Source organism: Bos indicus, chromosome 9 (genome assembly GCF_029378745.1).
Source record: "Bos indicus isolate NIAB-ARS_2022 breed Sahiwal x Tharparkar chromosome 9, NIAB-ARS_B.indTharparkar_mat_pri_1.0, whole genome shotgun sequence".
Lineage (NCBI taxonomy): Eukaryota > Metazoa > Chordata > Mammalia > Artiodactyla > Bovidae > Bos > Bos indicus.
In genome coordinates, this window is record NC_091768.1 from 73422488 (window position 1) to 73446874 (window position 24387).

Below are 24387 nucleotides of genomic sequence, written 5' to 3' on the forward strand. Positions count from 1 at the left end.
TCATGGGTACACACAGTGATTCGGATTCTAAAGACTGAGGATCACTGGATTAGTATTGGCCAGCTATGGTCTGTAGACTGGATATGGCCTTCAGGCTAAAAATGGTTTCTACATTTTTGAAGAGTTGTTAAAAAAACAAAACAGGAAAGTAGAAGAATAAGCAACACAACCAACAAAGTCTAAAATATTTATTATCTGGCCCTTTACAGAAAAGTTTGCTGACCCCTGTGTTCTTATTGTTTAGTCACTAAGTTCTGTCTGACTCCACAACCCCATGGACTGTAGCCCACCACGCTCCTCTGTCCATAGGATTCTCCAGGCAAGAATATTGGAGTGGGTGGCCATGCCCTCTTCCAGGGGATCTTCCCTACTCAGGGATTGAACCCACTCCTGCTACATGGGTAGGCGAATTCTTAAGCCACCAAGGAAGCTCTACCCTTCTTTAGTACATTGCAAAAAAAGTCTGCATCTGAATTTTTAGCTCTCACCCAGGCCTGCCACACTAAAACCACTGATGCAGCACAACTTAAGAAAAACAAAGACTTTGATACTAATGAAATATGCTCTCATCTAAAAATGCATTTGTAATAATTATAAGTGAAGGAAGGAAATGTACAAATATAATTATAGTAAAAATTCTGCAATGTCTTTGAAAATATATTTTCATCCATACAAGAACTTATAACTCCATTTGAGTCCATCCTTTTATATACTTATCAGGTGGCAATATATCCCAAATTAGCCTAGTAAAATCATCATGTGTATACTTTTTGTCAGACTATACTTGTCCCCATACATATTTTTGTCACACATATGAGGGAAAAAATGTAAACTTCAAAATGTCTGGGAAATGAAAATATTATAAATTCTCAAAACAACATTTAGGAAAATGATGCACAAAGGGAATAAAGGAAATAAAACTGAATTTGGTGTTTTCCTACTTAGGAGGAGTTAAAGAATCACAGAGCACTTCCATCTCCTAAGAATCTTGGAAAAGAGACTATGAGCTGACTTCCAGAAGGGTTCACATACTCTTTACTGTGCCAAAGAGCATTTGGGAATCATGCCAGTTAAATTCATGAAGTAATCCCAAAGACAGATGCAATTACTTTAAGAGTGGTATTTAGAAGTTTGTTCTAGATTTTTTTAATTGTTTATTTTTGATATGGAGAAAGAAATTTATTATAGAATCTAGAAATGAATATTGTCTTCAAAAATATATTAACTTGTCTTTCAAGATTGTGACCTGAAGTATCTCACAATAATGTTGTTTCAGTGGATTTTTTTTCCCCCTCATGGAGAAAGGAATGCTAAAATCTAACTAGAAACTAATACTTTTTGATAAGGTTTTAAACTATATTACAATGTTAAGAAACAATGTGTAAACTACCAGATAAAGTCTTGAAACCAAGCATGCTCACCATTTAACAAAATTATGACTCATATCAGTAAGAAAATGCTTTTTTAGTGAAAAAAAATGCTTTCTGAGCTAAGTTTGAACTGCCAGGGCACACGGGACACCCACAAAACCCAGTCAGCAGAAGTCTCAAACTCCTATAAGATTAAAGGAAAAATAAATTAGTGTGTACAGAGAATGAGAAAAAAAAAAAAAAAGTCCCCAATGGTACAAGTGTATAAACGGAAGTAAAACTAAAACTCCCCTAAAATCCCCCAATCATTGATCCTTATAAATTCAGCATTTATCTTCTCCCTTTAATTGTTTGGGAGCCTCTAGTTAAGTGAACACTAGTCTTTTCGTGATTTTTATCTGGTAAAACAAGAGTCCTAAACTACCCTAAACGCGGGTGCCAATCTCCGTATCACAAACTGTTGAACTTTTAAAACCATGCAAGCGCACGTGGGGCTTCCTGAGTTCTGCTGGGGGCTGCTGGGCTGTTTGGAACCCTGTGGATTTTGCAGGTGTGGAGTTCAGGGCGCGCGCAGCATTCTGCATGGACAGAGGTGTGTGGTGGGCACCGCCTGGGCCGGGCAGGGTGGGTGGGGCCGGGCGTGTGCCGGGGTGAGACTGAAGGCATGTGACAATGCGAAGGTGGCGTGTCGGCTCCAGGATCTGGGTGGAGAGTGAAAACTCCGCTGGGGTGCCCCATGTGTGAGCGGTGATAGCTCCAACCCCACTCGTACGTAAGTGTCTCTTGTTATCAAGTTAGAGATGTTCTTTAAAAACAGAGCAGAACAACAAAAACAAACTCAAAGCAGCTAGCCAAATATCCTATGTAAACGTATGCTCCCATCCCCTACTACCGACTCCCCAACCCAACTCTCCCCCATCTCCAGGGAGCTGAGTTTTACACCCTGCCTAAATCCAATCTCGAATGCGGGAGTTCCCCTCCCCCCACGCCCCCGTTCCTTGACGCCCCCGCGACAATCAGGCAGAGCCTGGAGAGCTCATTTCTGGGGCCCTGGGGCAAGCCGAGTGGGGCGACGATAGTGCGGCCACCAAGAAGGGGAGGCAGCATCAGTGGGACGCGGCGCGAGCCCGCTTAGCCGGTACCAGGGAGCGGGGTTTGCTCAGGAAAAGGCGCCGCCGCGGCCCCCGGTCGCCCCTCCCTGGCCCCGGGCTCTCCGCCCGCGCGCCGCCCCGGCCTCGCAGCGCGCCAGGAGCCACACAGCGGCGCGAGAGTCGGAGGGGAGCCGCGGCCCCGCGGGCCAGGCAACCCGGAGGGCGGCAGCCAAGGCGACCGCGGAGGCGGCGGACAGGGCGCGTGCGCACTGCAGGGGCGCCAGATTTGGCGGGAGGGGGAGTGTCCAAAGCTCTTTGTTTGATGGCATCTCTGTTTACAGAGTTTACACTTTAATATCAACCTGTTTCCTCCTCCTCCTTCTCCTCCTCCTCCGAGACCTCCTCCTCCTCCTCCTCCTCTTTCTCCTGAGAAACTTCGCCCCGGCGGTGCGGAGCGCCACTGCGCAGCCGGGGAGGGACGCAGGCGGGCAGCGGGAGGCGCAGCCCCGTGCGGTTCCCGCGGCTCCCAGCGGAGCCCGGCGCCCGCCGCGCCATGGCCCGAAGACCCCGGCACAGGTAATGGGGATCCCCGGTGGGCGGCCGTGGGCGGGGGCGCGCTGGGCTCCAGGAGCTTGGGAGCAGGTGGGAATTCGTTCCCGGATCTTCTGCGGGGCTGTCATACTGCGAGGACCCGGAGCCCCTGCCTCGGCAGCAGAAGCCACTCGAGGGACGGAGAATGAAGAGTCGGTGCTGGAAATCCATTAGGACGCTGGGAAGCACGCCCTGAGGCTCATTTTGCAAGTTGCACAGGGTACCTTCTCTCTAGGGGGAAAATAGCAGCACTCTCCAGCCAGGGGCAGAGCGGTGCCCACCAGCCCCGGGGAGCCCACTACGTTCCTGGCTTGATGCCGCGGGTGTCGGCGAGCGAGTCGCAGCGTAATTGCTGGATGCATTGCGATATGTTTGGACTTGGAAGTGCAGAGCTAATGGCTGATATAGGGGAAATGCCGAACTGTTTAGTGGCTGCAGGTAGTTCATTTAAATTTCATTCATTCTTTATGGAGGCGAAGAAGAGTGTCAGCTGACAGGCTGCTGGAAAGAAGCTTGTAGGGGAGGAAAGGGTCTCTACCTTTGCAGATTGTTTTAAGCTCTGGTTTTGAATGTTCGAATCCATATTCTCTGGGAGGCTTTTATTTCTAAAGCAAACATTGTACATCCACCCCCACGCGCCCGCGCCGCACATGTCAAGTGCACTTGGGGAGGCTCGCCGGGTGTCGGGAGTGAAGTGCTGTTACATTTTGGCGGATCGGAGGGAAACGGGGAGAGGAGAGAGGAGAGACTGGTCCGAACTGTCACTTGCTGGAGCTCCTGCTTCGACCAGTCTGTGGACTTCCCGGACTGGACGCCGCGGCGCTCCCATTGAGTGGCCGGGTGCGGGGGCTAGTTCGGCCGCCGCCACGGTTGCAGCTCAATGGCAAGGGACGGAGGCGGGCGGCACCCAACGCCGCTGCCGCGCAACAGGGACGCAATCCCCGCGGGCGCTTCCCGTGTGCAGGAGGCCCCGGCGCGGCGCGCGCACGTGGACGCGGCCAAGGTCGCCGCTCCTCCTGGCGCCCTGCTCGCGCAGCCTTCGGTCGCCCCGGGCGGAGAAGGGGACGCGGGGACAGACCTTGGCCGAGACGTGCTGGGGGAAAAAGTCCCTGGAGGCAAAGCAAACCCACGCTTTTTTCCTCGGGTTGTTTGATTTTCTTTTACTTATTCGTTTTTGCATCGGAGGTCGCCTATCCTCTCGCAGAGATAGGAAGTTGCAAAGAGCGTGGGTGTGGGCCCTGCAGCAGCACCCTCGGCCGGGCCTGGCCGGGCCGGGGAGCGGCGCCCAGACAAGGCCAGGTACTGGAGAAAAAAAGGGAGACGACTTGGGGCTGTCGCTGGTTCCCTCTGCCTCTCCCGGGTCTGGGCGCGCGGGGCGAGGGTGTTGCCTCTTGAGTGGTTTCACCTTCGCCTTTGGGACTTAACTGTAGAGCAGCCGGGGTCATCTTTTTTTTTTTTTTTTTTTTTTCGGGAGCAGAAACTAGGAGGAAGAGGAGGAGGAGGAGGAGGAGGGAGCTGGGAAGCGGTGCTGGGAGGAGGCGCGGAGGCAGGCTCCGCGCGCCGCGATCTTGACCGTCCCCGCGGGGCGGGGCTGCTCAGGTTCCCGGCGGCTCCCAGGTAGCGGCGAGGGGAGGTGGCCGGGACGGGCGGGAGCCTTGAACCTGCCTCAGGGGGAAGAGAAACCCGGCTGTGGGCTCGAAGCCGTTTCTTGCAAGGCGAGCATCGACTCGGCAGGGATTATTAACCAGGTCAGCGAAATGAGTCTGAACCCTTTTTCTAGAATCACAGTAGCGGCCACAAGGCACTTCCTCCCGCTCCCCTCCCTTTTTCCCAACCCCCAACACTTTTTTTTCTTTTTCGTTTCTTTGCACGGTTTGTTTCCTTGACAGAATGTAACATTCATAGTCGTACTCTTGTAACCACACCAGGTCTAGCAGGTGGGGAGCCGGGGTGCATCAAGCTTGAAATCAGCCTTTGAAAGTCTTCTGACTGTTGGGTCTGAGATCTTGTCAGAGCAGATAAAGGAAAAGTTATTTCAGGTCCTTAGTAGAAATTAATCATCCTACTTAGACGACCGGGACCGTTCAGAGCGAGGAAATCGCATGCAAAGCTCAAAGGCAACACCCGTGCCTCGCGTGCTAATGGACCCTGGAGCTGATAGTTTGACCAGTCCTGGGCTAGTAGCCCTGCTCCCCTCTTCAGTGGCCTCTTCAGGACCTGCGGAAGTCACACACCAAGTTTCCCCCAAGACTTTGCTTGTGCACATCTCTGATTTTGCACGTTTCTGCTTAATTTTTAGACTCAACGAAAGATCTGGAATTATCCTTTATTAGCACTGGAAAGTACCTTAGAAGTAGAATCCAAGCCCTTCTGTATAGGCGAGGAACTGAGGTCTTGAGAGAGGGGAAGTGATTTGTCCAAGTCACGCAGCTAGGTTGAGGCAAAACTAGGATTGGCACCTTTACCTCCAGAAGCCTAGTCCTATTTAGTGTCTATGCGCTCTCTCCTGATGTAGGCTGCCCCCTATGGGCGGCCGAATTTGTTGCTTATTCCTGAGTGTTCAGCTGTTGCCAAGACAGTGGTGTCGGATTACTGGTTTGGAACGAGTAGTTCTCAGTTCTGAAAACGTGATCTCCAGATCTATCGAGACCCCCAAAGTTAAATTCAGCTGAACCTGTGACTCCACTTGCAGATGACTCAGGCTTTCTTGGAATCCCGGATATTTCACAAGGGTGCCACTTCATCTGGGGGGCTTTCCAAGGAGTTCTCTATGAACCTTTCAAAATTCCTGGGATTATAATAACATTTTTTTCACCTTATGAGGCTTGTGTTTTTTATTAAAGGAAAGCTACTGTAATTATTAATCAGAAGTTGTTTAGAACCCTTTGTTGATAGTGTGAAATGGGATCAGGCTCTCCTTTAAAAGGATAGCCCCTAAGTGAAAGATGGTTATAGATTATAAATATAGTTCAGTGGTCTTTTTTTGTGTGATGGCGTTTTAAATTTGGATCACATCCTGCTTGCTCACCATGAATCCTGAACCTTCGCGTTGTTTCCCAGAATAATAGTTTTAAATTATAAGAACCTCAAATTCAGGATTTGGGGGAAGTAATTTTGCTGGTTTGTAAGGGATGGGTAATATATACTTGTAAGTTGCTTCTGGAAGACCAGATATGAATATACATTTTATTTTTTAGAATAATGATTTGCATTATGATATTACTTTATATAATTATTTTTATTGTTCTTAATTTGATGGAATTCTCAATATTGCAATGATAAATTTTTAGTTAACTCTTTAAAGATAGTATAATTTTTCCTTGTAACTTAAGTTTTATATAAGTAAAATAATAACTAAAAGTAAACTGGCTGTAAAATGACTCATATCTATTATAGGGATACATTCATCATTATATGATTAATAAATATTAAGTATAGAGTTAGTTCAAAAGACATCAAAATTTATAGTTTTGGTCAAGTAGGTAAAAGGAAAAGTTCTTTTGAAAACAGTAATGAGTTCCTTTTAAACTCATCTGGGGAAATCCCTCAGTTTTGAATTAGGTACATTTTAAGATCTTTCAAATACCATTCAGTCTGAGGTAGAAAAAACATGAGTAAGTAAGATTCTGACTACCATGTGGCCTAAATTATTCACTTGGTTACTCTGGAAACTGAGGATTGTAAACATGGCCACAAGTTGGATAGACCTGGTCTGGAGTTTTTAACTGTTTGATATAAATGTTATTTACAATGCAGTTTGATCACTTGATCCCTTATCCTTTCTCAGTTTTTAAATCCTTTCCCTGTTAGATTCTCTTAATCTTCTAATCTTTAAGAGATGACTATAATTGTATTGTTGGGTGTATTACTTCTTGAATTTTTTCCTCCTAATAAAACACCAGCCCCATGAAGATAACGCAATTGAGTTGTTTATTGTATTTGGGAAATATTATTTAAACCATGTGACGTATGCCAAAGATTTTGAGTGTACTTATATAAAGGATGTGGGCTCTCGTTCTTTTTATTGTCTTTAACATTAAGTTTTAAACCTAAACCTTCATTGGTTGGAAGGTTGCCAATTGTGTAATTTGTCACTGGTCTAACATTAACAGCAGGTTTAAACATGCAGTGCAATAGAAAGTGCCAGGTCCTTTGCCGTATCTGTGGATACCAAAAACAGCAAAACTCGTTTACAATCCCAGAGCAACAAAGTGCCAAAAACACTCTTGTTGTGCAACTTTTCCAAGTTTTATCTTTGTAAACTTTGAAGAGATTGTTGAGGAGTTTTGGTGTGAGTTTTGCTTGCTGTAGTTTGGATCCTCTTGTTTCAGTCCACATCTGCCCACTTTTTATTTCTGCAGCATCTACAGTAGTGACGAGGATGATGAAGACATTGAGATGTGTGACCATGATTATGATGGATTGCTTCCCAAGTCTGGAAAGCGTCACTTGGGGAAAACTAGGTGGACCAGGGAAGAGGTAACTAATTATGTAATCAAAACATGAGGAAAAAGCATGGAGTGCTTCCATTTGTGAAAAACAAAATTTCAGCTAAACTACAGGTGTTCAAACCTATTAGCAGGCTCTCTGATTTCTTACCCTAGCCTGCCTGTGCAGTGTGCTTACCCCTCACCACTCCCCTACATGGACACTGTACCATCCTTTTTCAAACTTTTTGCAGCTGTTTGAATGTTCTTGTCTTCTCACTTTATTGTTTTTTCCTCTGCCTATTCTGTTCTTGTCATTTTACTCCACAACTACTTCTTCATCACTTGTGAGACATTGCTTCTTCTGTGACGCTGTCCCTGGTTTCCCTAGACACGTTGGATGCATCCTCCAACCACTGGGTACACGTTCGTATTTATTGTTCCTGTAACATAAATGCCTCTGCCTGTAGACTGTGAGTCTGCTGAGGGCAGGGCTAAATATCTATTCATTTTTGTGTTCCTGAACCCAGAATTGATCGCCACAAAGTGGAATATTAATAAATGTTCCCTGAACCAATGAATGAATTGCTATTTCCAAAAACAAAACAAAAGAATAAAGCAGCACCCATAAAACTTGTTGTAACAGGTTCATTTAACATTCTTGGCATATAATGTTACACAGAGAAATATACCTGGGTGTCTGTTCTGAAAGTGTTAGTTGCTCAGTCTGCTCTGAGAGCATTCAGAATGGATGGAGATGTGTCTGCTTCTCACCTCTCTTTTTCTGCGAGCTTATCAAAAGCTTGATCTTTGTAGGAATGGAAAAATGCTTAGGGGGCAAAATTATTAATGTAAGAGAAAAGTTGCTTTTTTCTTTAAAGTCCTCAAAGTTTGCAACTGATTGTAGAGGATTTCGTGTTAGAATAAATGATATTGACCCTTGTTCAGTTTCATTCTGCCCTCCTTTACTTAAACCAGATCTCTCATTGACAGGCAGGCAGGATTTCCAATGAGGTCCATGGGAAATGTATTTTACCTGTGGAACTCGTGCACATGGATTATTCTTAGAGATTCAGAAGTTCTGATGGTAACCCTGGTTTCCTAATTCCTGTGTCTGTGTTGTACCATGGGAGTCACATCATGTGTGAAAGTTACCTTGGCAGCAACATGGGGGTTCTCTTTTGGTTGAATATGTTTAGAAAAACAGTTGTGAACTGAAAGATTTCACCCTGATGTTTAGTGTCTTCTGTGTTCTAATAAATTTGGTCTCATTTAAATTGTGAATATATTGATACAAAAACTAAATGATTTTCTTACATCATACCTTCAAGTTTAATTAAGAAAAGTGATCCTCCACTTTTTTAAATGAAGATATTGAACTTAGTAAATATTAGAGTAGAACTTGAACTGTTTCTTATTGAGATCCTGTCTAATGCCATAATTCAATGTCTATTAAATCAAACAGTGGAGTTCATATTTTTCCCATGAAGTAGAACTTTTAAAAGTCACCAAGTGTTAAACATTTTGTATCAGACATTATGCTAAATGTTTTGCATAATTAACTCATATAATTCTCAAATAATCCTGTTGACAGACACTATCATTCCCATTGTACAGATGACAATATTAAGGCCCAGAAAAGCTAAATGATGTACCCAAGCTTATATAACTCATCAGTAGTTGAATCAAGATTCAAACTCTGATCTGAGTTTACAGTAAATGACTAATATCCTAGGATTACCTTTAAATATCTTAGGATGAAAAACTAAAGAAGCTGGTGGAACAGAATGGAACAGATGACTGGAAAGTTATTGCTAATTATCTCCCGGTAAGTTAGTAATTTTTTCTTTCTGTAAAAGGAAATCCTCTCCCAAAGATTTAAATAAGATATCCTAGGAGATGATATTAAAACATTACACATGTGCTTTTATGTAAGAAGTAAGGGAGAAATGCCTATCCATAACTTATATTTCTATTGTAATGCATATAATTAAATTTCTAAAGATATTATTAATGGATTTTTTATAGCATATCTTAAATGCTTCCTTCTTTATCTTTTCATTTTTAGGATAATATATATTAGCAATTTGATTAAATTTGTTGTATGGTGGATGACTAAACTCATGATATTTCCCCCAAGTCTGCTTTTCTTCAATTTCATATCTTTTCAATAGCCATAATTTTGGTATCCTGGTTTAAAATTTTGGAGCTCCTTTAGACTTACCCGCCCCCCACCCCCACCCCGTCCCCTACACAAAGCCAGGATTAAGGAATCTGGGATGCCTTTGTTCATTCTCCTCACTGTTTTACATGTTTGGCCCCTTTCCCTCTTCTCTGGACAACTGCATTGCCTTCATAACTGGTTTTCCAGCTTGTAGCTTTTCACTTTCTCACATGTCCCAGACACCATTGGTAGATGGAGCTTCATAAAATGCAGCTTTACCTTACATCTCAAAACTAGCGACAGTGACTTCAAGTCTCACACATTAAGTAAACTGCCTAGACCTGGCACATGGAGGCTCTTCCATATGCCTCGACTTAATAGCTCCAGTTCTGTTTCCTGCTTCCTCTCTGTAAGCAGGTTTGGTTGAATTCATTTCTGCTTTCCCTCCTGAGAACTTGTGTCCCTGGTGATGCCACCTCTTAAAATGTTGCATCCATCCTTCACAGTCTATGCCAAGACCTTTTCCAGACTATTTCTAAGGAAACATAATTTCTCCTTCTCAGGAGACACTCCTTTTTTCCACCCCAATATCATTTTGCTGTGGTCTCTTCTTGCCTATGAATCAAATTTCACCTTCTTAGTTAACTATATGTTTGTCTTTTACTACTTACATGATTATAAGCTCTTATAAAATAGGGCCCATTTTTTTTTCATCTTTGTTTTTTCTGTAATATTAACACTTTAGTCCTAAATTGAAGCACATCTCTTAGCGTGAATGAGAATCAAACTTATGTCATTTAGAGTGGTCCAACATCAACATAAAGGTCCAACATCAATATAAAATCTCTAAGAAGTCTTAATCCATATGGGTACTTCCAAAGCAACACACTGAGATTAAGGTTAAGTTAAACTGACAGCCAAGTATGCTGTATGACGATCCTTTAGATCACGTAGAAGAACTGTTTCCCTCAGGATGGAGAACTTCTAATTTTAGATACAACTTTGATGTATTCTTTTGTATGTTCTTTAGCTATAAGAAATGGGCTTTCCAAACATGCCCTAAAATGTTCTTGAATGTTTTCGTGGTATATTGCCCACATGTGATTTATATGACAACAGTATTCATGTGTTATCACATCATGTCTTACGTGACAGTGCTTGCTTCATCTTATTTGCCTAGAATCGAACAGATGTCCAGTGCCAGCACCGATGGCAGAAAGTACTAAACCCTGAGCTCATCAAGGGTCCTTGGACCAAAGAGGAAGATCAGAGAGTAAGTTCTTGATTCGTTGGTGTGAATCACAATTACGAATAGCCCCCAATATTGTTGAATATTTCCCAGCTTGAAGAAACAGGTAAAGTATACAAACAGAAAGTTGAGGTCTCTATTCCCATATTTCCCATGAATGAAAGAAGATTTTTAGAAATTTTCTAAAGATAACATGAAGAATGATTACACTGACTCATTACATAACATTAAAACATAGGTTATTTTTGTGTGTTTATCTGAAGGTGATAGAGCTTGTACAGAAATACGGTCCGAAACGTTGGTCTGTTATTGCCAAGCACTTAAAGGGGAGAATTGGAAAACAATGTAGGGAGAGGTGGCATAACCACTTGAATCCAGAAGTTAAGAAAACCTCCTGGACAGAAGAGGAAGACAGAATTATTTACCAGGCACACAAGAGACTGGGGAACAGATGGGCAGAAATCGCAAAGCTACTGCCTGGACGGTAATAATATGTCAAAAAATATATTGATTGGGAAGAATGAGGGAACGGGTATGGAACATTCTGTTTTAAAATGTATGGTGAGTGAATTACATTTTGTTGTGGTGTATGTTTCATTAGATAAACCAGATCCATAGCTTTTAAAACTGGAAGAGACTTTAGAGGTTATCTGGTTCAGGACTTCCAGAATCCACCCCAATGGTGAGCTTGAGCCAACTTTCTCAGCCTCAATTGCCCCATTTGCAAAACAGGTTATAACCCACTTCTCAGGGCCAATGTTAGTACCAAATAAAATATATCGGAGCACTCTGTAAACTTCAAAACTCTAAACATGTAGAAGGAAACCAAGGATTAATAGTTTGGTATGAGTTCATACAGCTAGTTGTGACCAGAAGGAGTTCAGGTACCATTTCCTGATACCATGTTCATTTCATTATACCACTTGGCTTAATTTTTTTCTTTTGAATAAAGAAAGGCTGTATCTCTAGAATTATCATACTTCTTCCAGGTTTTTAAATAATGTTGTTGTTATGCTTTCTTTTTCATGAACAAGGCATGAAAATGACCTCAGTTTGAGGGATATCTTTGGAAGCTCATTTTTGTCCCACTTTCACCATTTAAACAGTTTATAACAGATGTTTAATTGGGGAGATACTATTTATTATAAATCTTCATAAAAATATCATAAGATAGGAAATATTTTAAATACTTTTATTCTTCAGCTTCATGACCCAAAGTGGAGAAAGAGTCGTTTCAAAGAAGGCCGTGCTTCTGATGGTCTATTCAGTATTCCCTTGTGATGTTCTGAAGCATTTCCTCTCTCTTGGTCCAGAATAAGCTCAGAGAATTCAAGAGGTTGATAAAGGGAGGCCTTTTCTCCCATATGGTCTGAGAGGATATGTTGTTGATTCTTTTAAAGTTTTAAGGGGCGATTGAACTTCCTCTTTCTTTAGCATGCATTCCCCCACCCCCACAGAAATAGTAAAAGAGAGGCTTAAAACGGTTTTGTTCTTTTTTTTTGAATTGAGAAACTGTTTTCCTGAGAATTGAAAAACTTTAGTAAAAATGCTTTGCAGTTTAAAAATATATTGGAAGTTAGCCTCTTTCCTTTCTGGATGCCATTTTACATTTTCATCTCTGCCCGCTTTGGAACAGTTTTAGGTGGTTTCTGAAATGTGGGAGGATTTTTTACTCAAAATCTCTAGCTAGTACTGTTCTAGATAAAGAGTAGACATTGAGGCAGCAGCAACATCATTATTGCTCACCAAACTTCAGTGAGTGCCTATTGTGATGTGTATGTCAGTCCACAACTCAAAGGAGTAATTTTCTAGAACAACCAGGACTTTAAGTTGTATTAGAGTCTTGTACCACAGTCAGAATAAACATTGTATTGAAATTGTATTGTATTGAAAATACACTTAACAAGGAAAGACAAATGTCTAAAAGATTTCAAAATTTGTATAAAACTATATAATTTCCATATTATGTAATTTAGAGAAATCTATGGATTTTTAATTAGTTGATTGGGGTAGCGTGCTTTTAAGGACGTAGAGAAGACAGAAGTGAAAAAAAACACTAGTACTGGACCAAAAGAAAAGTCTCTGTTAGAAACAGTTTTCTGTCAATTAACTGTAATCTGAGTTGAAATTGTTGTTTGTAAAATGAATATGTGATATATTTCTGTGCAGAACTGATAATGCTATCAAGAACCACTGGAATTCTACAATGCGTCGTAAGGTCGAGCAGGAAGGTTATCTGCAGGAGTCTTCTAAAGCCAGCCAGCCACCAGTGACCACAAGCTTTCAGAAGAACAGCCATTTGATGGGCTTTACGCATGCTCCACCTTCAGCTCAACTCCCTCCAGCTGGCCAACCCTCCGTTAACAGTGACTATCCCTATTACCACATTTCTGAAGCACAAAACGTAAGTTGTTCCTGAGCATTCAGTTTAATGAAAGAGATGGTTGTTTTATTACTAGTTCCAGGTAATAATGATAATTTCTAGTGAATACTTAGTTTTCGCAGACATGATCATGATCAACTGAGAAGGGTAGGTGGTGTTATCCCTAATATGAATCCAGAAATGAGGATGTTAAGTGATTTGTCCAGGGTTACACAGCTCATAGAGACTGTCCAGACTAGAATCCAGGTTGTTTGGTTTTAACTTGCTGCTTCAAATCTAATTTGAAGTTAGCTTTTGAATGTAAATTTACTTAACAAGGTATTGCTGAAGAAGAATGAGGGCATGGAGGTGCAGTTGTATCTAGTACTTTTCTCTGCCAAAATAAAAAGTGAATGTAATATTACATTTACAGGGAAATAGTTTGACACTGAAATTTAACAGGTGATTGTAAGTTCAGCTCTGGTAGTGATCTAGCTGAAAGGTCTTAATTTATTCATTCACTAAGTAAGTGTTTGCCTTCTTACTGAGAAACAAGAGCAGTTTCATGACTGACATCTGATGTTTTTTATCCTCCTTTGAATCAGTGTGATTCTTTCTTCATTTCTTGATATTTATATTTATGGAAAGAAATTTTCATAATGGATTAGAAAAGAATAAAGAGAAAAAAAATCAAGATTGCAAGACTTGAATCTTAAAATTAACAATAATAAATGATGAAATTTATCCAAGAATTCAGAGCTCATAAGCAAATTCTATGCAAAACATACTCCCAAGTAGTTTTTACTTTCTCTGTCTATTCTGTAAATTTGACTGCAGACTTTCCTAAAAAGTCTTAGATGAATGAACTATCCTAAGAGCTGCTGTACTCTTTACTAAAAAAACTCATAATAATTCACAGAAAAATATTTTTATTTATAAACAGCTAGTGCCAGCTGTTTTTTGCATCAAAACTTCGTTCATACACTCATGAATGTGTTTCAGATTATATTTTTCTTTCTAGTTTTCTCTAAGGAATACTTCCTGTCATAATTAATGAGCATTTAAATTTTTTTTCACTACGTTGCTTTAATATTATTAAATGTTTGGCTAAAATTTCAAATTAGAATTGGATTTTATTTATTTTGCTTTGTGAATTTTATCAGAAAAGTGCTTTTTTTTTCCTTAGTCTTAGAGTGAAACTTGAGGAAGCCAACAAGTCCCCTGAAGCATGTGTAACCATGAATGACTTGGCCTTTGTTTTGCATTTTTGATGTAGGTCTCCAGTCACGTCCCATATCCTGTAGCATTACATGTAAATATAGTCAATGTCCCTCAGCCAGCTGCTGCAGCTATTCAGGTAAGCCCACTGTAAAGATCATTTCATAAAGAAGCTCATTAGTTGCTCAAGGCACAGCTCTGGTTCTTTCATCCAAACACTTATTTCCACCTGATCCATTGAAGTTAAAAAAATGGGGGACAGTGAAAAAATGGGCGGAGTTCTGGCCAGCAGTCTCCACTTCCGGATTGAATTAGCACGGGACTCTCTGGTTCTCGGATGTTGAAAGTTGAAACAACCCCTCTGTCAGCATCTCCTTGAGCCTCACGTTTCACATCCCTCCCTTATGTCTGGGATAACATTCACAGAGATTTCTGTAGTGGCCAGATTCAGTTGGCGTTGGTTCCATGCCAGGGTTCTTTGGGTTCTGTGTGGTCTCTTGTGAACCACAGGCCATGACCATTGTATTTACAGCTACCAACCAGGCCTTTGTGTTTTCTTCTTGCTTAACTTTTCATTTCAGAGACACTATAATGATGAAGACCCTGAGAAAGAAAAGCGAATAAAGGAGTTAGAGTTGCTTCTAATGTCAACTGAGAACGAACTCAAAGGACAGCAGGCACTTCCAGTAAGCTGTCACTGCGTGCTTGATCCAAGCGGTGGATAATGGCTTGACCCCAGTGTTCTTCTATATCTTTTCCATTATCTTCTAACAATCACACTAATCAAGACTCCATATATCCACTAACAATGTTTAAACACTAGAGGTTGCTTGTAATAAAATGCAATCGGTATCACAGTGTGTGTTGACTAACTTGGAAGTCGTCCTTTTGTGTTGCCATAGAACCTCAATATCCATCTATGAGTCTCTTCCTCAATTTTTTTTTCTTCAGAAGGACTATAATCAATTTAGTGAGTAGCAGAGAAAAAACTGAAAATTTGCAATTTTTTTTTACAAAGCTGTGTGTCTGGTGCCTATTCATTGAATTTTTTTCTATTACTTTTCTTAAGCTAGATTTTCATATTTATCATTTCAAACATAATTTAATGTATGCCCAGTATATCCATGTAAAAATTATATATATATCAAATCTCTCCATAAATAAGTGACCCTCTTTTGTTTGCATGCACAAAAGCCGTGTGGACCATTATTGAATTTTGACATCTTTTCTAGTGACTGGACGACAAACTGGGAAAGCAGCTTGTACTTTGTAACATATGTAGTTAACCAACAAAGAGAATAAAAGATACGATACCCAGTAGGTATCCTCAGGAGTAGATTTCTTTTTGGTTAAATAATAAAATGATTATGTGCCTTTGATAGTTCGACCACTTTTTAACTTTAGTTAATGTTTTGCAATTTCTCCTGTTGCGTGGTCATGCTGAAAGGAGACTTCTGTTAATTTGCTCTTCTGCTTTTGTAACCACGTTGATTTGGCAGCTCTTTACTGCATCAGTGCAATCTGTAGCATTAAAAAGGAATAGAAGACACAAGAATATACACAGATAAAAGAAACTCTAACTTTTGAATCTTCCAGCCCTTGTGTAGGTTAGGGTGAGAATAACAGCCCACTTAATTCACAACAAACATTTATGGTCCTTTTGGAAATTATGTTCAAGTAGATCTTTAAGACATTCCATGTGAGAGTTGTTCCTTGTAACAGAGTTCCTCTGTTTGCAATTTTAACAAAATGATGGCAGTGAAGGTCATCCATAGATGACAGGCTATATACCACTACTAAAAAGTGGGGTCTTGCATTGATAAAAGGAAACATCTTGACAACTGTTTCATAGGCGCAAGTTCTGGATGATGCAATGGCTTTTATCTTTCCTCTAACAGCATCTGATACCTTATGCAACTTCATTGCTAAGTTCCTTCTCCCTTTCTTCTCCCTGCTCTTTCTTTATTCCCCCACCCCCCTCCTTAGACACAGAACCACACATGCAGCTACCCCGGGTGGCACAGCACCACCATTGCCGACCACACCAGACCTCATGGAGACAGTGCACCTGTTTCCTGTTTGGAAGAGCACCACTCCACTCCATCTCTGCCCGCGGATCCCGGCTCCCTACCTGAAGAAAGTGCCTCTCCTGCCAGGTGCATGATCTTCCACCAAAGCACCATCCTGGACAATGTTAAGAACCTCTTAGAATTTGCAGAAACACTTCAATTTATAGATTCTGTAAGTAGAATTTTTAAGGCAAGTTAACATTTTGGGAAGAGGAATTAGGAAACCCACTTCTCAAATCGTGGCCATTTTCTGTAGTGAATATTGTATTATTAGCATATAGTAATGTAAACATATAAGTGTGACTTTAGTTTTCGTGTGTTTCTTCAATATCTGATTTCTTAGGCTACCCACATAAAAGGTAGCTTTTCACACATTTCCTTCAAAATGCATATTTATAAAAATAGTAGAGTCAATGACCTTTAAGTAGAGCTTGGGCTATAGGAATATTTGGATTATTTTAAACCTTTTTTTTTTTTAACTTTTGTTTATTCCTTTGTGTTTTCCCAGAACTGTGCTTTGCTTTTGGATAGCTCATTAAGAATTATGTTAAGAAATACTTAGAACTTAAAGCAGTCTTCCAATGTATTTGAAGTGGTAATAAGTTCATTGGCGGACATGGCTTTCTCCACAAACATTGATTATTGATTGCTGGTCCCAACTAGTTCACTGACACAAACCATCTCCGGTGAAACAAACTTGAATTCAGCATCAGAAAAGCTGACAATTCATTTTCTTTGTTTCCCAGTTGATTAAAAAGCATTTATTGCATCCCCATCAGACAGAGGATGAACATTGCCAAGATGTGCCACCCAAGAGCTTTTCTTTTTGCTTTGAACTGCATGCAAATGATAGAGTACTGGGAGCTTCCTGCAGCTCCCAGGAGGGCCAGCCTCGAGGCAGGATGGGAGACACACCGTGCCCTGTGCCAGAATAACTGTTTCAGTCTCCAGGCTGTTTCACAGGAAGTCTAGCAAGGGGGCCAGGTGTTTTCTTTGCATTCAGCATCTTTCTCAGTGCTGTGTTACAGGTGATGGCACACACCATGCACACACTGTCTCAAAGTTCTGTGCCTCCCACATTGTTTCAGGATGCTTCATCGTGGGGTGATCTCAGCAGTTTTGAATTCTTTGAAGAAGCAGATTTTTCACCTAGCCAACACGATGCAGGCAAAGCCCTCCAGCTTCAGCAGAGAGAGGGCAGTGTGAATAGACCTGCAGGAGAGCCTAGCACGAGGGCGAACAGACGCAAGTTGAGTGAGGGTTCACTTGACCTGCCCAAGCCCTTCCCTCCTGTGAGGCTCAGCACAATTCCACGGGTCATCCTTCGAAAAAAGCGGGGCCAGGCCAGCCCCGTAGCCACCGGACACTCTAGTTCCTTGATACTTGCTGACGTCAGCAGTTCAACTCCCAAGCGTTCCCCTGTCAAAAGCCTACCATTCTCCCCCTCGCAGGTAGAGCACAATTTTTGCACAGCTGTTACTAATTTTCAACAGACACCTGAGCCTTAATAATCTAGAAACTAATCCTTTGGAACAAATGACTAATTACTGTTGTCTTCACTGATTTCGTTCCATTGTTGCCTCTAGCTATTGCTAAGTCATACTGCCTCCGAGAGTTTAGGCTGTCTGTAGACTGACTGATGATTTTGTCATAATCTCTCTCTGACCTTCTGGTGATTTGAAGGATGGTTAGTTGCATGGGATGTGCATTTATTTCCTTCCACACTGGAGTTTAACATTTCTATTTCTTCCTTGTCTCCCATCCCTTCCCTCCCTTTAAAAACTTTAACAGATTTTCTATCTCTTTGTTCACTTATTATTACATGATTCACTGACCCAGGGGAGAAGGGGACCAAATGTTTAGATAACATTTGAAGTGCAACTAGACGATTTAAAGGTTCCAATCCATCTTTAAGTGAAAAAATTTTGGAAGAAAATGAGGAACAAATGCTTAAGAAAAATAACGTACGTTTTAATTTCACTTTCTCAACATTGGCTCTTCTGAGTCATGCCATAAGATTTTACTAGCACTTTTTTTTTTTTTTGCCAATGAATGTTCTTACTTCATATAGATTTTTAAGGCATAGAAATTATCATTCTTATCAAAGATTTGTTCCTTAATTATGTAAACATTTGAAGTTAATTTGGCACTTTAAAACATTTTTCCAGTTATGTCTGTTGAGTCTGTTTTAAGAACAACTCTAAGTGTGAGCAAATGATATGCCCACTAAAAAACCAATCTTATTTTTCACTTGTATTTTCCAAATTCTGTTCTGGAGTATATTAGTTCTGTAAGACTTTAATGATATTCCAGAAAAATACCTAAATATACAAGTATATAAGTTTGGGAAACACTGAATTGAACAAAATTAAGGCAGTTTCTTTACTGCAGGATCTCTCAAAGTTTTAAATACACTAATGTGCATTGTGAATTTCCAAGAGATTGAAATATGTTTTCCAAATTTGTTTTACCTTGAAACCATTTGAGGAACACCTATTACTTTCCCAGAACATCAGTATTTTGAGAGATACAGGTTATTACTCAAGAATTTTCCACATAATGTCAATTTTATACAATGATGTTTCCTAGATGACTAAAGAGAAAAAAAAGTATGAAAGAAAAACAATGATTACTTTCCAAAAGATGTCACTTCCACACTTTTAACATTAATAAAAAGTGCATCTCATTCTTTTAATGACAGGTGTCATTTATTGAGAATGTTTTCTTAGGATTTTACAAGTTTTTTTTGGAAATCATATTCCAAATCTTGGGTGCAAAATTGAAATAAAACACTGTGTGCTTGTTAACATCATTATTTCATATAGTGGGTCAGTAAAACATACCTATTTGTTAACATCAATTTTTAAATTGGGCTGAGTAAAGAATCACTGTTTAACTTAAGTATTTTTTTCTTTCTTCTCATATTTAGTTCTTAAATACTTCCAATAACCATGAAAACTTAGACTTGGAAATGCCTTCTTTAACTTCCACCCCACTAAATGGTCACAAATTGACTGTTACAACTCCATTTCATAGAGACCAGACTGTGAAAATTCAAAAGGAAAATACTATGTAAGTCCTTGTTTCAAGAAAAAAATTATTTATTTTATTTACTTATAGTTAATTAATAGAAAATAGTCCCCAAGTGTCTGATCTACTTATATGTGTATAATTTTACTGATCCACTTTTATGTACATAATCATGTGTATTTCCACATTGAATATGTCTGTCCTGGGCCTGTTAGAGCTACCTAGAGGTGGAAGTGGGGGAGAATAAACTATCTTTTGTAGTTCACTTCACAATTTCCTATATATCTAGAGGAAGGTTTAACATAACTTTTCCATTCAGTTTTTCTGTTTGTTCAGTAAGTCTTTTTCATTGAAAACAAGATTTTCAACATCCTTTCCTCTCTAATTATAAACTTTGGAATACGAATAAGTATGGTTCTTTACTTAGTTTATATTTTTAAATCTTATTTTTTCTTTCTGAAATTTATCTATCGATTGGACCTGTTTTGCCATCCCCAGGAAAAGTATATGATTAAAAGCCAAGGAATGATTAAGCTATTTTTTATATTCAATAAAAGCTTAACCAATTCAAAAAAAATGCCAGACAACATCAATATGAATTGTAATAAGCCTTTTAAAAATGCAATTTTATTATTTCTTATACCATAAATACATTTTAAAAACAGTTTTAAAAACCTTTTAGTTTTCAGAGGTTAGCATGTTTTCTGTTGTGGATAGATAAAAGATAATAGATAAACTTGATTTGTAAATGACATCAGATCTTCATAATGCTTGTGTTCATTTTAAAGGCTTAGAGTCACTACATGTATTTTCAGAATGGTTAAAGAAAGATGAGAAATATTTTAATGCTCTTAGTTTTGGGGTATGGTAGTTTGAAATATTTGGAAATACACGATAGACATATTATCTTTTCCTTAATAATACATACCTGATCCATCAGCATACCCTATTCTATATCAATAAGAGTTTATTGTATTTAGTAGAAGAATATTACATTTAATAGGTAGAGAAACATAAGGGACATATGATCTTTCATATTGAACCAATTCTTGTTTTCTTTTTAAAGCTTCAGAACTCCAGCTATCAAAAGGTCAATTCTAGAAAGCTCTCCAAGAACTCCTACACCATTCAAACATGCACTCACAGCTCAAGAAATTAAATATGGTCCCCTGAAGATGCTAGTAAGTTCTAGTAAATTTCTTGGGTTTAGTTGGTGTATTAATACAGATAGAAAATCTCCTCTAATGCAAATGTACCCAATTTTTCCTTCAGCCTCAGACACCATCTCATCTAGTAGAAGACCTACAGGATGTGATCAAACAGGAATCTGATGAATCTGGGATTGTTGCTGAGTTTCAAGAAAATGGACAACCTTTACTGAAGAAGATTAAACAAGAGGTAAACATGGGATCCTTTGAAAAGAACAACGCTGCTGCCTTTGTTCCTTGTGGGCAGCTTGATTGTCTGGCGTGGGCACTGTGTAATACCATGTTTCATACAATATTTTCATATAAGATGCTGTTAAGAGATACAGCCAGGCTTGGCAGCATATGCATGCCACCTTGTAATTGGGAAGCCAGGCCACTTCTATTTCCTTCCTGTTTGAACAGAGAAGATGCTAGAAAGTATAGAGGAAAGAGAAGGAAGCAGCTTTGTATTGTACTTTTTAAAATCACTGATATAAAGATGGATAGATGACTGACTGATACATAGATGTTTAATTGTTGGATATCATGGAGAAATGAAACTAATAAAATAACGGTTTCTTTAATTCATAGTGTAAAAGAAAGGAAATCTAACTTGCCAAGATCAAAGTTTTAGCTTGGTGTCAAGAAGCATTTCCAGCAGCTTAGATACCGGGCCTTTTGAATTTATTTTCATATAAGGATAAGAGGTTGAGAGATTGGCCAGAGACTGACTTTTTCTTCAGCTTTACTGAGATATAATTGACAAATAAAATGATAAGACATTTAAAGTATACAATGTGATGTGTTGATATACATGTACTTTGTGAAAGGATTCTCCCCCATTGAATTAGTTAACATATATCTATTACCTCACATAGTTACCTTTTTTCCAGTGATAACATTTAATTAAGTTCTACTCTTAGCAAATGTCAACTATACAATATTGTATTATCAGCTATACTCACTACCTTAGGCGTTAGATCCTCAGACTTTATTCATCTTAGGGAAATTGACTCTTGAATGTAACTGTTTCTTGGGAAGTTCTAGCTCTAGAAACAACAAAGCACTTCCTGTTTGCTTTTAGGTGGAATCTCCAACTGATAAAGCAGGAAACTTCTTCTGCTCAAACCACTGGGAAGGGGATAGTCTGAACACTCAGCTGTTCACACAGGCATCACCTGTGGCAGACATGCCAGTAAGTACACGCCCGTGTTATAAGATGTTGGTGGCTCACAGAATTCTGTGTGTGGCATGTGGGGCCATTGTGGTTTTGGCACTCTTTTGTGCATCATACTTCTCAATATTCTCTCACATGATTATTTTCTTATGATCATTAATGTTGAATATATGGTGAGATTTTGTTCATGTGTTGGAAATTGATTCTGTTCTGCTGCAGACTTGCTTGTTGTTTATTCACTCATGACTTGAGAGTCCTGGCCACTTAAAAAATCTACGGCATGGAAATACATATTTTCATGAAAACAATGCTAATTTTTACATTATCTTTTAATTTACTTATTTTTCTTCTAAAAGGAGTACAAGTTTCTCCTACTATCTGAAAGTAGAGCATTCCTGTGAAACCTTTGGTGGTGGTTCAGTCACAAAGTCATGTCTGACTCTGGTGACCATATGGACTTTAGTCCTCCAGGCTCCTCTATCTATGGGATTTCCCAGCCAAGAATACTGGAGTGGGTGGCCATTTCCTTCTCCAAGGGATCTTCCCAACCCAGGGACTGAACCCAGGTCTCCTGCATGGCATGCAGATTCTTTACCACTGAGCCACCATAAAGCAAAGAAGTAGTTTACCTTAGGACTTATCTTACTAACAGGTGCAAAAAATAAATCGAATTTTAGAAAACAAAACAAAGAAACAAATAGAAACAGACTCACAGATACAGAGTACAAGCTAGTGGTTGCCAGAGGGAAAAGGGGTGGGGAAAAGGATGAAATAGGTGAAGAGGTTTAAGAGGTACAGACTCCCAGTTATAAATATTACAAGGATAAAATGTATAGTACCTGGAGAATCCCATGGACAGAGGAGCCTGGTGGGCTATAGTCCACGGGGTCACTAAGAGTTGGACATGACTGAGTGACTAACACTTTCATTTTTCACTTTCAATGTGTAGCACAAGAAAGATAGTATTTTGTAATAACTGTGTATGATGTATAATGTATAAAAATATCTAGTGTTATACATGTTGTACATCAGAAACTAATATAATATTTTAAAGCAACTATGCTTCAGTAAAAAAATGAATAAAAATAAATAAATTGAGATGAAGATGCTCGTACCAGTTCTAAACTGTAGCACTTGGTGCTGAGATGCTGAGTGTACTGCCTGGGGAAGGAGCTTGGTGGTGCCACTCTAACTACTCAGGGTATGTGCTGCCTTTATAATAGTTGGCTGCAAAACAAAAGCAAAAATTCTCTTTGGATTTCTATTGGTTAGCCGTTCATGAAAATAACTACTAATGTAGGATTTTAATGAAAGTGAAGTGGTGTGAAGTGAACTTTTGAATAGCAGGGGATACCTCTATTTCCTCCTTGGTAAATTGTCTCCTGTTTGGTTTTATGTAGCATCTGAGTATGTGCATGCATGCTCAGTCCTGTCCTACTCTTTGTATGTAGTAAATGCCCTTTATCATACACAATGTTGCATTGCTTTGGTTACAACCATTTTTTATTTTATTCTATTTTTTAACCATTTTTTAAAACAGATTATTTTTCAGAGCAGTCTTAAGTTAGTAGCAAAGTTGAACAAAAGATACAGAGATTTTCCATGTATCCTCACCCTCACATATGCACAGCCTCTCCCTTAGCAACATCACCCACCAGGGAGTTACATTTGTTACAACTGATGAGCCCACATTGACACATAGTCACCCTAAACCCATAGTTTACCTTAGAGTTCACTCTTGGTGTCGAACATTCTATGTATTTGGACAAATTTATACTGACGTTTCGGAGAAGGCAATGGCACCCGACTCCAGTACTCTTGCCTGGAAAATCCCATGGACAGAGGAGCCTGGTGGGCTGCAGTCCATGGGGTCGCTAAGGGTTGGACATGACTGAGCAACTTCACTTTCACTTTTCACTTTCATGCACTGGAGAAGGAAATGGCAACCCACTCCAGTATTCTTGCCTGGAGAATCCCATGGATAGAAGAACCTGGAAGGCTACAGTCCATAGGGTCGCACAGAATTGGACACGACTGAAATGACGGAGAAGGCGATGGCACCCCACTCCAGTACTTTTGCCTGGAAAACCCCATGGACGGAGGAGCCTGGTGGGCTGCAGTCCATGGGGTCGCTAAGAGTCAGACACGACTGAGCGACTTCCCTTTCACTTTTCACTTTCATGCATTGGAGAAGGAAATGGCAACCCACTCCAGTGTTCTTGCCTGGAGAATCCCGGGGACGGGGTAGCCTGCTGGGCTTCTGTCTGTGGGCTTTCATCTATGGGATCGAACAGAGTCGGACACGACTGAAATGACTTAGCAGCAGCAGCAGCAGCAGCATACTGACGTTTATTCACCATTATAGTATAATAGAACGTAGTTTCACAGCCCTGAAGGTCCTCCATGTTCTGTCTAGTTATCCTTCCCTCCCCCTCAGCTCTGGCACCCACTG

At 40.2% G+C, this 24387-nt stretch overlaps 1 protein-coding gene across 5 annotated transcripts in view; it reads left to right on the forward strand.

The window, feature by feature from the left end:
• Positions 1-2778: 2778 nt before the first annotated feature.
• The window catches only part of MYB (MYB proto-oncogene, transcription factor), a 35598-nt gene continuing 13989 nt past the window's right edge, over positions 2779-24387 (forward strand). The window contains exons 1-14 of one of the 5 annotated variants that reach the window (XR_011568501.1): positions 2779-3037; positions 7414-7531; positions 9236-9307; positions 10824-10916; positions 11156-11376; positions 13062-13296; positions 14531-14611; positions 15054-15158; positions 16459-16713; positions 17630-17992; positions 19471-19613; positions 20638-20752; positions 20844-20969; positions 21843-21953. Coding sequence is in view for 4 of the 5 variants with exons in the window: in XM_019967473.2 (XP_019823032.1) it covers positions 3015-3037; positions 7414-7531; positions 9236-9307; positions 10824-10916; positions 11156-11376; positions 13062-13296; positions 14531-14611; positions 15054-15158; positions 16459-16713; positions 17630-17992; positions 19471-19613; positions 20638-20752; positions 20844-20969; positions 21843-21953 (2061 nt within the window). In the remaining variant the exon portion in view is untranslated. Of the gene's footprint in view, positions 3038-4136; positions 4352-4540; positions 4801-7413; positions 7532-9235; positions 9308-10823; positions 10917-11155; positions 11377-13061; positions 13297-14530; positions 14612-15053; positions 15159-16458; positions 16714-17629; positions 17993-19470; positions 19614-20637; positions 20753-20843; positions 20970-21842; positions 21954-24387 lie in introns of those variants that run through there. The other 4 variants (XM_019967473.2, XM_019967474.2, XM_070796214.1 and 1 more) reach the window with 4 other exon arrangements.